This window comes from Alosa alosa, chromosome 2, assembly GCF_017589495.1.
Source record: "Alosa alosa isolate M-15738 ecotype Scorff River chromosome 2, AALO_Geno_1.1, whole genome shotgun sequence".
NCBI lineage: Eukaryota > Metazoa > Chordata > Actinopteri > Clupeiformes > Clupeidae > Alosa > Alosa alosa.
The window spans coordinates 7,317,145-7,331,490 of NC_063190.1; the positions used below are offsets into that span (position 1 = coordinate 7,317,145).

The window sequence follows — 14,346 nt, forward strand, 5'->3', positions numbered from 1 at the left end:
GTGTTATTTTCTGAAGCAAGCTGGTCTTGCATAGACATCTGTTGGGACAAAAAACGAGTTGAAAATCAGCGTATGCTGGTAGCTTTTTTATCTTTAGGTCTAAGATGGTTTGATACCAGCTCATGCTCGTGTGACATGCTGGCCAGTCTTATCGAGCTAGTCATCATGTAGGCTATCTTATGAAGCTGATCATGCTTAATTGACACCAGACCGCGGAGCAAATCCAAATTTGTTAAAGCAGGGAAATGAAGGAATAATATTCAACTTACTTCAAAGCTACTATACTATACAAAAACACCAGTAGGCCTAGGGCTACTGGTGCAGGAAGAATATGTGAAGGCCAAACTGTGAACAAAAGGGGCTAACCCCATTGGCTTGTTATAATATTATATTTACCTTATACTGACATATATTTAGGGTAGGCCTACCATCAAAGAAAAAGAAGTTGACATGAATTGTAGCCTAGGCTACAATGAATATGGGTTTCTATATTGGATATCCTAAACTGCAGGTTGCTTTACAAATGTAATGGCCAACAATTCTTGACTCAATATCTTTATATCTATTTATTTGGCTGACACTTTTATCTAAACCCTGTCAACAGGGTCACTTCCAGTCGCTCTGAAACAGCTCGGGGTTAAGTGCACAATGGTGGTAGCCGAGAATCAATATGAACTTACCATCACTGGAGAAGTGGCATTTCCATGGGCAGATGACCTAGATTGGATATCATAAAACATCGGAGGTGGGCCAACCCCAGGGCGATCATAGCCTACCCTAGGGCCTACTATTGACAGTTGAGTGGACCAAAAACAAATCATACCTCTGCCAGAGCCACGAGTACAGACTGCCATCCAGTGGTAGTCTATGGATGAAATACATTTGCATGTTGTGGGTGACAGCTCCAGCCCTGATGTTGTGTCCCTTGTAGCAAAAGACTAGCACAAAACAAAAGAAGTTCTGCTGCGACCTCTGTCTGCCATACTATCTGACTTATTTAACATATTGCACCGTACCAAATTACTTACAGTGAAACGACATTTGATTCAAATTTGACGACCCAAGCCTTACCCACTATTCAAGATGCTTCGGAACAGTCTCTACAGGGCTTTGTGCAAACACGGACGATTTGTTTGAGCGTACTCATTGAAACAGCCGCCGCATTTGACTGAAGATGACCGCACAGGTGAATCTCCCAGTTTAACAATTACTTTTCTCAGGGCTGTGTTGTACCCCATCCTCCTCGTCTTTCAAAGTTGTATAAGTGCATTATTATGAAAGTACTTTAAATGTCAATAGAGTGTTTGAACCTGCACTTAAATGCTGATCAGTAATTAACCTATAACGTTAGCATAAGCTAACCGTTAGCCTATTAGCCTAGCTCGCTCACTGTAACGTTACTGTAAAGTGCAAGATGATGTCTTCAACTCTTGATGTTAATGTCTCAGTTTGTCTTTTAATAACGTAGTTTTTAAGCCAATTGGTAGGTTGCTATCGGTTGCAACCAAATCTTCTTAAGGAACTTTAAAGTTAGCTGTCAGTAATGTTAGCGAACAACACACATAGTGCGTTAACCCCGTCCCCTTCTCTGTGACGTTAGCCTAACTTACTGACAAACTGTTGTGTTTTGTTATTTTGACGAAGGTTACTGTAAATAAACCATTTTCTTTGGTCATATTATGAGTGGCATTCATGATGCTACCTACCTAGCTCTTCAGTACAATATTCCTGTGTTGACACATTCCATCATTATCCTCCTGAAGAACTATTTTATTTAACATCTTTAATGTTATTTGGTGTCTCTCTAACAACAGATGGCCACCACAAAGGTCCCGGAGATCCGTGACATAACCAGGATAGAGAGAATTGGTAAGATTTTGGCATACCATCAAACCTGCTATTGTATAACGTTCGAGACTATGGCCTTTGTTATTGACCAAACATAGTTATTGTTTATGTTGTAAGTGTCCTGAACTTTTTGTCATTCCTTTCATCAGGAGCACACTCACACATCCGGGGTCTTGGAATAGATGATGCATTGGAAGCAAGACAGGTCAGAAACTGTTAATGGTCTTATCCCTCTTAATTTGCTTTTGCTATGTTTGAGTTGCTATAATTTTCAACACAAGTTTGCCCCCTTTTCTGTTGCAGGTGTCTCAGGGAATGGTTGGGCAGTTGGCAGCAAGACGCGCTGCTGGTCTGATTCTGGAGATGATCAGAGATGGACATATTGCAGGGCGTGCCGTTCTCATCGCTGGGCAGCCTGGCACAGGAAAGACTGCCATTGCCATGGGTGAGATGTCACATCCCAGAGTCTTTAGATTTAGATTCACTGAAAGTGTATTTCCACATTTGGGCATTTTGACCATGAAACCATGCACATTTGCTCCGAAGTATTCAGTCTCAGCCTGCCTCCCATAAATTAAATATAAGCTCAATTTTTTTTAGTTTTCACTATATTTTGAAATGTAGTAAACAAATGAATCTGCATTTCTTTGGCCATTTTACATTTGCTGTAACAAAGACAAACCTTTGTTTTACCACTTGGATTTGCATCCCTTGTTTAGGTCTCGCCCAGTCTCTTGGCCCGGATACCCCCTTCACCTCCATGGCTGGGAGTGAGCTCTTCTCCCTGGAGATGAGCAAGACCGAGGCACTCACTCAGGCTTTCCGCAAAGCCATCGGAGTCCGAATCAAGTAAGTAGGTTGCATCGTCCTGTTCTCTGAAGAGAGTCAATGTTCTTCTATTCTGTCACAGTGGCCCTGGTCTTCAGCTTAAAACCATAATCCACATTCCATACCAGCTAACCTATAGAGCTCGGGTGACTACGTCACGTTTGGGTAGCAACGGGCATTTTCCTGGTACACTAAAGGAAGGTACAGCGATTGAAGGTACAGAGATTGCTAATGAGAAAGTAGTTAGTGTCAAGAGGAGATAAGAAAACAAATGGACCGTGATGTAAGCAAATGTGAGCTCCTTCACAACGACGAGATGTACAAGAAGGCAACAGAGTGTAACTTTTTTTTTTATATATATATATTTTTGGGGGGGCTTTTATGCCTTTATTGCGGATAGGATAGTGGAGAATGACAGAAAGTGAATGGGAGAGAGAGTCGGGGTGGGATCCAGAAAGGACCAAGGGGTGGCGATCGAACCCGGGTCGCCGGCGTAGGGTGCAGGTGCCCCAGCCAGTTGCGCCACGGTTGGGGCCAACAGAGTGTTACTTAAATAAAATAAAGACCTGACACCTGAGTGAACCTGAGGACGCTGGATGCGAAACGCGTTGTTCGCTCTGAATAAAATCGAGTAAACGTCAACAGTGTGCGGTAGATCAATCTTATTTTTTGCTATTTAAGTATGTTCCTGCAATCTACCTGCACCTAACCAGGCTGTGCGTGGATCTTGGTTACATTTAAAATAAAGACCATTAGGCGCCAGAGTTTAAAGAACAACAACGCTGGATTTTGATGTCAACATTTCAAAAGGCCATGGCTTGAAAGTGGTCAGAGATAAAGTCCTACTGTAAATATGAAAATCATTGAGTATGATTAAAAGTTGATGAAGGGGGTAAATTTACTCATCTAATTTGCATATTATGATGTCACTGGATGGCAACCACAACAAATTATGCACCTTTCAGTAAATTCTGGATGTTTTTCCTTTTTGTCATTTCATCCATATAACAAATGAACAGGAAAACAGTCCAATGTAAACCAACATAAGTAAATAATTACTATAACCACAAAGCCTACTAAATCCCAAAATAAAGTAGGCTAATAAATCTATTCCTATCTCGGGTGACTTTGTAGTTCTTCAGAGCCCTATTTTTACTATTTGTACAAAGGGTCGAAATAAACATTGTATGCTTAGTGGACACTGTAGTGTAAATGCAAAGACGCACCTCCAGTCAGACGCACCATTACTATAATAGATGATCAATGTCCTCTCCAAAAGTCATATATTCTCCTTCAGAATTAGAATAGATGAATAACAGATCTAAGACTTCATCACCTGTGAACGTTTTATTTACCATTTGGTGTATTTCTGTTTTAATTTGCACAAAAACGATGGACAGAATCGCTTTAGCGTCAATACAAACAAATGCACTTATTCTCCAGTTTTGTCACGTTTGATTAGGTTGATCAACTGTCAACCTATTTTTTTTTTCTGTCATAAGTGTGAAATTAGTACCAGACAGGAAATTGAGTCATTTTGTAATTCTGTGAACTGTGACTACTTTATTTAATAGAAAAAAGTTGAAATTCAGTGGAAATTTGAAGGATCTTAGATGACCTTAGATACGGTAACCATCAAATACTTATATACTATGTAATGCATTAATTGCATATAATAATGCATATGATTGAGTGGATGTTCTAAACACAGAGATATTATCCTGGAACCCCAAATTAGCCTGAGTGACTGATTCACGATCTCCGATCTCCATTCAGTCAGATATGAATACTCTGCCATAAAGTTTCAAATGTTTATTTACCAGCTTGTAACCAGTGCTCCAGTTCTCTTCAACGTCAGGTTTAAGCAGGTGTAGTCTGATCTGCAAAACCAGACCAATAGATCTAGCTGCAGCTAGACATGCACCCAAGACAACACAAGATGATGATTTACTATACACTTGCCACAATATAATTTACATATGATTGCTACAGGTTTACGATTTTTCCCAGCTTCTGTAATAAGCAGACAAATGTAGACAGACATTTCTCATGAAAAGCTGACATGACAGGACTCACTAAGTTGGAGTGTAATGACCCACTTTCTGATGTCAAACATTAAATGCTTGTTAACTTTGTTGCGCCACATTTTCCGTCGCCAGTGGTTATTTTACCTGTAATCATTTAATTACCTTAACATTACACATTGCTTTCTCTCGCTAGTCGCTTGCAGTTTGAATCAGGCTTTACAATTATGATGATTTAACAGGGTTTACCATGATTTTTGTCCTTTCTGTCCTTTGTGTTTCTTTGTTTCAACCGTCTTATGGCATTTAAACCAACAGACACATGCTGTACATTTGAACACAACCAAATATAACAAATTGGCACCATTCTTATGGCTTCAGCAGGTTTGCATAATAGCATGATGTTTAGTATCTTATGGGGGTGTGTGTGTGTGTCTGTGTTTGACATTGCAGGGAGGAGACTGAAATCATTGAGGGAGAAGTGGTGGAGATCCAGATTGACAGACCAGCCACAGGGACTGTAAGTGCACTGCCAGGCAGTACAATGGTTGGGTGCTGTGTATCATAAATTCAGCTGACTCTACCAAGAGGGCTTGACACAATCAGTCAATGAATTCATCATGGAAGTAGGCCAGTGAGGGTCTGTGAATGCAAGGCTGAGAGTTTTCAGGCAGACAATGCTCCATATCTGCTGCTGCATAATAGCAGTCATTTTTTTGAAGTCGTGAAAGTTATTTAAGATGTTAGGGAAATACTTTTTTTTTTTGACAAGGATAGGAAGAACACTCTGACAGTTGTATTTGTAGGTCATGTTAAATTGATAAATGGCCTTGAATAATGGGCTTTGTGGGAAAAGGCTCAGAGCCATCCATACCAGTGCGATTGAAATAGGAGAGAACAGCTCTTATTTCGTTATCTGATTTATTTGACCTGTCTGCATCTCGTGTTCTCTAAAAGGGGGCCAAGGTGGGCAAACTCACTCTGAAGACCACTGAGATGGAGACCATTTATGACCTTGGAAGCAAAATGATCGAGAGTCTGACTAAGGAGCGTGTCACTGCTGGGTGAGTTGGTGTTGACTTGACTTTGGTAACAGATTGAACCATTACAACCACATGTTTACATACAGTACTTCAAGGGGGATAGAATTTCTTGAACATAACTATAGGTTTGTATCTTTAAAACTTCCCTCAAAGAATATTAGTTTTCTCTTCTGATAACATTAGACTTGTGATGCTTCACCTCATAGATTTGTGATGCTTCTGTCTGTTTCGGTATGATTTATTTATGTTTTCCATATTTTATAGTTAGTTTTATAGTTATTTGTTCTATGCCCATAGCATAATGTTTTAAACTCACTGCTTTCTCTTTTGTCTAACTGCAGAGATGTCATCACCATTGACAAAGCCACTGGGAAAATCAGTAAGCTGGGACGTTCTTTCACCAGAGCTAGAGATTACGATGCTATGAGTGCTCAGGTAACCTCAGAACTGTGTGTGTATGTGTGTGTATGTGTGTTTTGTGTGTGTGTGTGTGTGTGTTGTGTGAGGAGGGAAGGGAGAGAGAGAGTGAGTGGGCGACCAATATACCAAACTAAAGAGAAAGCCAACACCCTGGGAATGTTCTTCAGGAACCTTAACCTTCTTCCTTTGCTTCGTTTGAGCACTTGAGCAAGGCCACTGGCTGAAACATGTATTAAAGTTTCCAAAGGTGCTCCAGCACCTGTGTGTGGGGATGTGCATGCTCTCTCTATTCTCCTGTGTGACGTACCAACCTGACTGTGTTTGCGGTGTCCTGCTTTCAGACACAGTTTGTCCAGTGCCCAGAGGGGGAGCTGCAGAAGCGGAAGGAAGTGGTCCATACAGTGTCCCTGCACGAAATCGACGTCATCAACAGCCGCACGCAGGGCTTTCTTGCCCTCTTCTCCGGTGCGTGTCTTTCCCTTGTGTTTCCACTACCTGCCTGTCTTATGTGATGACGCTGTAGGCTAGTCTACGGTGGTCAAGGTCCTGACCACTCTGATTTGTCCGTCCTCTTCTGTGCGATAGGTGACACAGGTGAGATCAAGTCGGAGGTGCGGGAGCAGATCAATGCCAAGGTGTCTGAGTGGAGGGAGGAGGGGAAGGCGGAGATGATCCCGGGGGTGAGCCACTCTGTCTGCCTGTCTGTGTCTGTCCGTGATTGTGTGTGTGTGTGTGTGTGTGTTGTGTGTGTGTGTGTCTCATAACCCATTCTCAAGTTTTTCCAAACATTTCCAGATGTGCAATAGACATGCCATTTGACACCTGTCATATCATGTCTTTCTTTTCTGTTTTGGTCGTTAAGACATTTCTCACGCATGAGTCCTTGAAATCCTTCAACATTTTTGAATTTGAGAAAAACAGATCGAGTTCTGGGATGTTTTGGAAAATATATGTGGGTGGTTGAATGTGCTTGAGATTGTGCATGTGCTGTTTTGTGTTAGATAAGTCAAAAGACCACATAGTCTGCCATCACTATAGCACAGCACAATTGACAAATGTTGAGAAATGTTCACACATCCAAGCATCACTCTATTAAATTGTTCTCTGTAAGCTTCTCTAAAGCCTGATGGTTCTCATTCCAAAAAATCTAGGCCTGTGTCTACAAAACAGAATTCCTGAGTGTCTATAATATATAGAATTCCTTTAATTTGAGAGAATAGGGCCTGGGAAGCCCTTTAAAAGTCCTTGCATTTGATGTTTTAGAAGGTGTTGGAGGCCTCGCTTACAAGTAAGAACAGGTTACCTTTGACTAAAGTGTTGTCTTAACACCATGCTTGTGTTTACAGGTGCTCTTCATAGATGAGGTCCACATGCTGGACATGGAGTGCTTCTCGTTCCTGAACCGCGCCCTGGAGACTGACCTCTCCCCCGTGCTCATCATGGCCACTAACAGAGGCATCACACGGTACAGCCCCATACACACACACCTACCAAACGAAAAATGTAAATCAGGTTTCTTGGCCAGGTTTCAGCTTTCTTTGGTCTGCATTTATCCCATCTGTGAATTAGTGAACACACAGAGCACACAGTGAACACACAGTGAGGTGAAGCACACACTAACCCGTAGCAGTGAGCTGCCTGCTACAGCGGCGCTCGGGGAGCAGTGAAGGGTTAGGTGCCTTGCTCAAGGGTACTTCAGCCATTCCTACTGGTTGGGGATCGAACCGGTTACAAGCCCGAAGCCCTAACCAGTAGGCCACAACTGCCTCATAACACAGCAGGTGTTTCCTAGAGGTGGTGTTGTTGATCAACCACCATAGTTATTGTGTGTTATGACATGTTATCATTTGGAACACTCTCTCCATGGTGATTCTCCATGGTGACTCTCTCCATGGCACTTCTGGGAGACTCAGTCCTGGATGGGTTTGTGCATGGGACACATGATCCTTCAGCTCTAGTGGAAAGCACACAAACCTATTTTCTTGATGACATGTTCAAATGTGTGTGTGGTGTGCATCCTCACAGTATTCGTGGCACAAACTACCAGAGTCCTCATGGGATCCCCATCGACTTGCTGGACAGACTTCTGATCATCGCCACCTCACCTTACACCGAGAAAGAGACGCGACAGATTCTCAAGATCAGGTGAGACAATCGAGAACAAGCTGGATGAGTCACCTGCCATTGTAAATGATGGTCTTGACTAGAATGGGGTCAAAGCCAGAGGGCTTCACAGTTTACAAATTGGATATTTGCATAATATGGTGTCCAGAGTTCACAAGTGCATTCTGTGCTTACCCAATATAGTACTATTTAAGCTATTATATATATTCTTCCTGTTAGAAGTAACACCACTGCTTTGTTAACTAATCATCTTTTCAGGCTTCATTACCCATCTTTAATAGCATGTGTTGTGGCAGTAGCGGGGTGGTAATCGCAACAATCAGGAGAATGTCTGGTCGGCCGCTAATGTTTGGATGCCGTGCTGATTGCTGTGAGCTTACAAAGGGCATGACATGGCTGTGTGTAGAAGTTGTTTGGCACGCCCTCCAGCAGCAATCACTCCACACAGCCCTGATATCACCTGTGATGAGCTGACAGACAGGTATGAGGTGATGAGTACAGAGCAGACTACTGAAGAGTTTAGTTGAGTGACCGTGACCTGTTTTAAGTAGCCCTGGATTTCCCCCCTAAAATAGGAGCCAGGCCAAGTTGAGTTGCTCTCCCATCGACAGGGCGCCGCTGGAGCCTGAAATAATATGTAGTGTCCCAGTTTGCCCCTGCCTGTTGGTGTAAGTCTCTGGTTGTATCAACTGTGTTGAGCTGTAGGTCATTGTGTGTGTGTGTGTGTGTGTGTGTGTGTGTGTGTGCACAGGTGTGAGGAGGAGGATGTGGAGCTGAGCGAGGAGGCCCACACCGTCCTGACGCGCATCGGAATGGAGACGTCGCTGCGCTACGCCATCCAGCTCATCAGCACCGCCGGCCTCGTCTGCCGCAAGCGCAAGGTGAGAGAACTGACACACACACACACGCATCCATGCAACGTTTATTAGCATAATGTGTCCAACATGGAAGCTGCATACCTGGGCTTGTTGTAAGCAGCACCTGTTTACCTGCGCTCTCCTGTCCGGTCCGTGTGCAGGGCACTGAGGTGCAGGTGGAGGACATCAAGCGTGTGTACTCTCTGTTCCTGGACGAGGCGCGCTCCTCCCAGTACATGAAGGAGTACCAGGACTCATTCCTCTTCAACGAAACACGTGAGTGTGTCTAGTGTTTTACACCTGATATTAACGTACACCCCTTATTCAGGCAAGTTTAGTGTTTTACACCTGATGTTAACATACGTCTGTTATTCAGACTTCCTACTCACCTTTTTTATTTAATGAATGAAGGAACATTTTCTCTACTTTATGTAATTAAACATTAAGCATTTCTACTAATAGGATGAGAAATGTTGAGAAGAAACTTTTTTTTTTACTGTTTTTCAGAATCTGCCCAGATGGAGACCTCGTAATGACCCTAATGTTACGGCCCCTTTTTTGTTGTCTGTCTGTGACCTACGTTTTGTCTTTTTTCCCCATGTGAATGTTGCTGTTTATTTTTTTAAATTAACTTTTTTTTTTTTATGAAAGCTAGTGGAGTGTACTGCTCCACTAGTCCACTGTACTAAGGTCCTGTGATCTTTGTTGCGTTGGTTTTCTGTGGAGGAATCTTTGCAGTGACAGCAGTGTTGAGAGAGCTGTAATGTGGCATTCACCAACATGCAATTCTTGGTAGTGCAGAGAAGAATCCAAATCAAATGTGTGTTAGCTGTTGTATTCCAGTATGGTCATATTCCAAACATTGTAATTAAGAGCTGAATAATGCCACATTACTGCTTTCAGATTTCTCTAGACTAAGACCACCTGGTTATTCAGCACCACCTGAGTTTTTTTTACAAAGCTTTGTGGTAACAATTTCTGCTATGAAAATAAAATAAAAATTATACCACCTTACCCAAGTGTCATGGTGCGTTCCCATTCAGGACCATGCCCCCGACCACTAGGTGGCAGTGTTAGCCCAGTGTAAACCTGCAGGACTGCCCAGTGGTGGCTGTAGTGATACTCAGTCTCTGTCTTGTTTGCAGAGGCTGGGCCACTAATGGGCCGTGCTTTGATTTATGAGTTGGCAGCAGTTAGCATATGTTTGCAAACTTGCTCATATAGCCATGTAGCGCTGGACGCCAAATTCTGTGCAGAGCCAAGATGCCATTTACAGCCAGGCTGATATAGAGGTCCACTGTGCATTGTGTAAGTCATGTTTGTATGTGGGATGGACTATAGTATTGGATGCAGGGAAATATGATTGGCAAAGTATTTTGGATGAACACTTACTCCCAAAATGTAAATCACAGCCTGTGCAATTTGAATGGTTTTGGAATACTGGAAAGCCACTCAATGTGTGGGTACACTTAAGTTTAGGTTGCTGCCATTTTATCGGCCACTATGCAGGTGCATACTGAGTGTCTTCGGGGTAGAGTGTGTCTACAAAGGTATGTAGACACACACAGACCCCCATTGACCTGGAACACAAATTCCTGTCCCGCACTGCCCGCTGGACTGAGTGCATGGCTGAGCAAGGCCCCCATTTACAGGGACCCAGTGTGTTAAAAAATAACCCGACCAAACAAAGAGCGAGGCTGCCTTTTTAAAATGGGAATAAGAGAATATGAGCCAGTATTCACAAAGTGGAGATGCCATGCATGGACATTAGGTTTGTAGGGGCCAAGAGGAATAGAGTTGTTAGAATGTGTGTGTGTGTCAGTCTTTCCCCTCCTGTGTCCCAGAACGATAAGGGTGTAACTTAAAACCAGCCATTAACGTTCCAAAGCTAATGGGTCTGAGCAGGAATGAATAGGAATGGCCGGAGCAACCTACTGAGTGATATGCCACTTATCTCCCATGAGCCTCAAAACGCTAAACATCGAGAACCCAGAGCTGACTGGAAATCATTCTCCTCTTTTTACATGAATAGCATCCCTGATACATTGTCAGACTGACATTTTCAGGTGTGCTGATAAATGAGAAGTCTTTTTTTTTTATGAGCCAGGAGCATTTGTGTGTGAATGCAAATTTCATTGGTTTTCATGTTTGCGTTGCGCTCAAGAGCCGACACGCCGTCAGTGTGCAGCCGGCTTATGAGACTGACAGCTTCCCATTAGCCTGCTACACAGAGATACATGCTTAATGTTTCATTAGTGGGGGAACCTTAGTGTCGGTGGACCAACCCCCCACCAACCCCCTGCCGATCTCCACATTTATGCCTGTGGGCTTCACTCCTAACCTCCCCTTAACCCCCCCACCACCACCCCAACACACACAGACACACACCCCTCTGTACACATGGCGCAGGGTCTAGCCTACACAGTGCTGTTGTGCCACAGAGGGCTTGGTGGGCAGACATGCTTGCTAGGGTGGAGGGAGAGGGAGATGCAGAAGAGAAGGAGGAGGGGAGGGAGGGAGCGAGGGAGAGGATAAGGGTATTGATGGAGAGCGAGGCCACGTGGTGCTAGGGCAGACTACAGTGGCCCAGTGACAAGCCCCGAGAACATTAAGAAGCCCAAGCTGTCATCATGACGGGAGGCCACACCACACCACCCTTACATGGTACATGTTGGTGGGGCTTTTGTGTGTGTGTGTGTGTCTTTGTGTTTGTGTGTGTGTGTGTATAGTTGCCTGGTCAGTGAGGGATCCAGCAATCTGTTCAACCACAGCAGAGTGTGTCCATCTGGGTTGCGTGAAGCACCAAGAAGGTAAGAATGTTTCTGAGATCAGTTTTCTAGAGGGTTGCGCTGGTAGCATTGCTCATCTATAGTCCCACCATGCACTATCCACTCTGTCTCACACACACACACACACACACACACGTGCTGATCAGCAGCTCAGAAATGCAAAGGGGGTTTTAAAGAGAGATATCCACTACAAAGCAAAACCAAAAAATAACACTGTCCAGAATGATGAAGTGTAGGGTGTGCATAAAAGTGTGCAGGTGTGCCGTGTTCCTCCTGGACAAATAGTCCTCTTCATGTCCACTCTCGGCCTCTTCCCTGTCTCACTCTCACCGTTCTGACTCGGCCTCAGGCCTGCTATCTTTAGCTGTGTTCCAGCCACAAGCGGAGGATGCAAGCTGGCCCGTGTGGGTTCCTGTGTGCGTTGGGGTGCCGCGCTGGCACCAGGATATCTGTGGCTAACGCTGTTTCGCCCCCCTTTTGGCGCAACTGGGGTTTTATTCTTAGAAAAGCAAAGCAAACACCACACCTTTTCCCGCTTTTGATAAAAACCCAGCATTTGCATCCGCTGGTGAATCTATCAATGTGTGCGCATATGTGTTTTTCAACGCCATGTGGTTATAAAACATATTTTGGTAGGTTAAATATATACAGTACATCTATATATGCTGACAAACCCATATCTAGGACGTAAAAAATGTATGTGGGAAACACACACTCTGTGTTATTACTGGCTTGAGGTCTGCTTCTCTCTGACATGCAGCATTCACAGGCAGAGCTGTCTCCTGCCATCACTCAGCTGGCTCCCTGACAGGGATGAGGGGGAAGATCATCTGGATCATCTTGACAGTAGCCCCGTCTCTCAACAAGCATGGCAGGGGAACTCTTCCTCTCATCCTCCTCTTTCATCTTCCTCTTCATCGAGTCAGACTCACACTGACCGGTTGTCGCACTCCCATGACTCACTCTGTTCTGCTCTTCCTGGTGCAGTTGGAGGTGACAGACACTCATGGACACTCCACTGTGTCTGACTGTGTTATGAAGACTATAGAATGGCTTACATCAGTTATATCACGGGTAGGAGCATGAAGCATACTTTTAACATTGACAAAAAGCGGGATTCCTTGTTTCAATGCTATTACCGGTATGTAAAATGGCTTTAGGTGGAAATACTAAGGTAGTTGATGTTAGAGTTGTCCATGATGGCCCTCTAATGCATCTCTAACAGCAAAGTGTGCAAATTGACGAAAAGGATGATTATACAGTAAGTCACCCTTTCACTGAAACCTCTCAGGGCGTACTCACACTGGGCATGGCTCACTTGTACCGTGCCGGAGTATGGTTCTCTCCCGTTCTTGGTCCGCACTCACACTTCATATTATCAAACTGTAGACTACCCAGGAACGGTTGAGCTGCTGTGCTCTAGAATCTTTACATAGGCGCGATCATAAGCCCAACTGTACCGTGCCCGAATCCACCTCCTCAAGCGGACCCAGGCACAGATAAGCGATCACTCTGGTCTTTGAACCGGACTTTGGGGGTCAAACGTACTTGGGTACAGTACGGGTGGCATAGTGTGAGTATGCCCTTACACCACAACCATGTGTTCTCTCTGGCTCTAAATGAAATGAGATTGTTGCTTTTATGCTCCAACACATGATGGGAGTAACTTGGCCCATCTCTTCAGATGGATCATGTAATCATTTTGTTTTACAGCCGGAAGGACATGGATGTCTGACAACATGTCATCAATCTTAGGATATCTATTTCCTCAGTCAGAGGTCAAGGGGGCATTCCACACCCCAGTGGCCATAACAAATGACAAAGTGATGTCTGTCCACTTCCATATTCTTTGATTGTTAAGGGAAGAAATGCCTCATGTGAATTTCTTATGGAGTCTTACATTTTTGTTACAGTTTACATAAACAAACACAACTTAAATTAATTCAATGTTAACGCCCTAATTTGCCTGCCATTTAGCAATTTGAGTCAGATTTGCTTAAGATGCCAGCTGTTCTAGAAAGATATCCTCTGGCGATTTGGAACAGTTTGGCATCACTTTCTCTTCTGTGGTGCTGACACACACAAACACGCATACACACACACACAGTAGAAAGCTGCTGAGAGAGCAGTCCCCCCTTACACACACACACACACACACACACACACACACACACACACACACACACACACACACACACACACACAGCCCCTCACTATAAGCAGCCATTACTATGATTGCTCTCTGCTGGGTCTTGCTGATGGTTTGGCCTCAGCTGGCTTGCCTCTACAGGGATGTGGGCCGCGGGGCGATGGTGCCTCAGTCAGTGCTGGGGACGATTTGAGCTCTTGGCTGTTTGTTCCCCCATCGCAGTTCTGCTCCCCTTTTATTGTTGTTATTGTGTTGCCACTTACC

The 14,346-nt window shown here is 44.0% G+C and overlaps 1 protein-coding gene across 1 annotated transcript; it reads left to right on the forward strand.

Annotated features, from left to right (window-relative positions):
- Positions 1–967: 967 nt before the first annotated feature.
- Positions 968–10,158, forward strand: ruvbl2 (RuvB-like AAA ATPase 2). Its single transcript, XM_048235894.1, has 15 exons — positions 968–1,186; positions 1,815–1,869; positions 1,998–2,053; positions 2,152–2,293; positions 2,568–2,697; positions 5,154–5,220; positions 5,658–5,764; positions 6,085–6,178; positions 6,505–6,628; positions 6,749–6,843; positions 7,510–7,628; positions 8,189–8,308; positions 9,039–9,168; positions 9,306–9,420; positions 9,652–10,158. Exons 1-15 carry the CDS (start codon positions 1,175–1,177, stop codon positions 9,675–9,677), a joined length of 1,392 nt encoding a protein of 463 aa, XP_048091851.1. The 5' UTR covers positions 968–1,174; the 3' UTR covers positions 9,678–10,158.
- Positions 10,159–14,346: the final 4,188 nt, after the last annotated feature.

What these genes read in the sequence shown, in the direction of transcription:
- ruvbl2 (XM_048235894.1), top strand. An exon ending in AACCAGGATAGAGAGAATTG is followed by an intron (nt 1,870 to 1,997) that starts GTAAGATTTTGG and finishes TCCTTTCATCAG; the next exon opens with GAGCACACTCACACATCCGG. An exon ending in TCGTCTGCCGCAAGCGCAAG is followed by an intron (nt 9,169 to 9,305) that starts GTGAGAGAACTG and finishes GTCCGTGTGCAG; the next exon opens with GGCACTGAGGTGCAGGTGGA.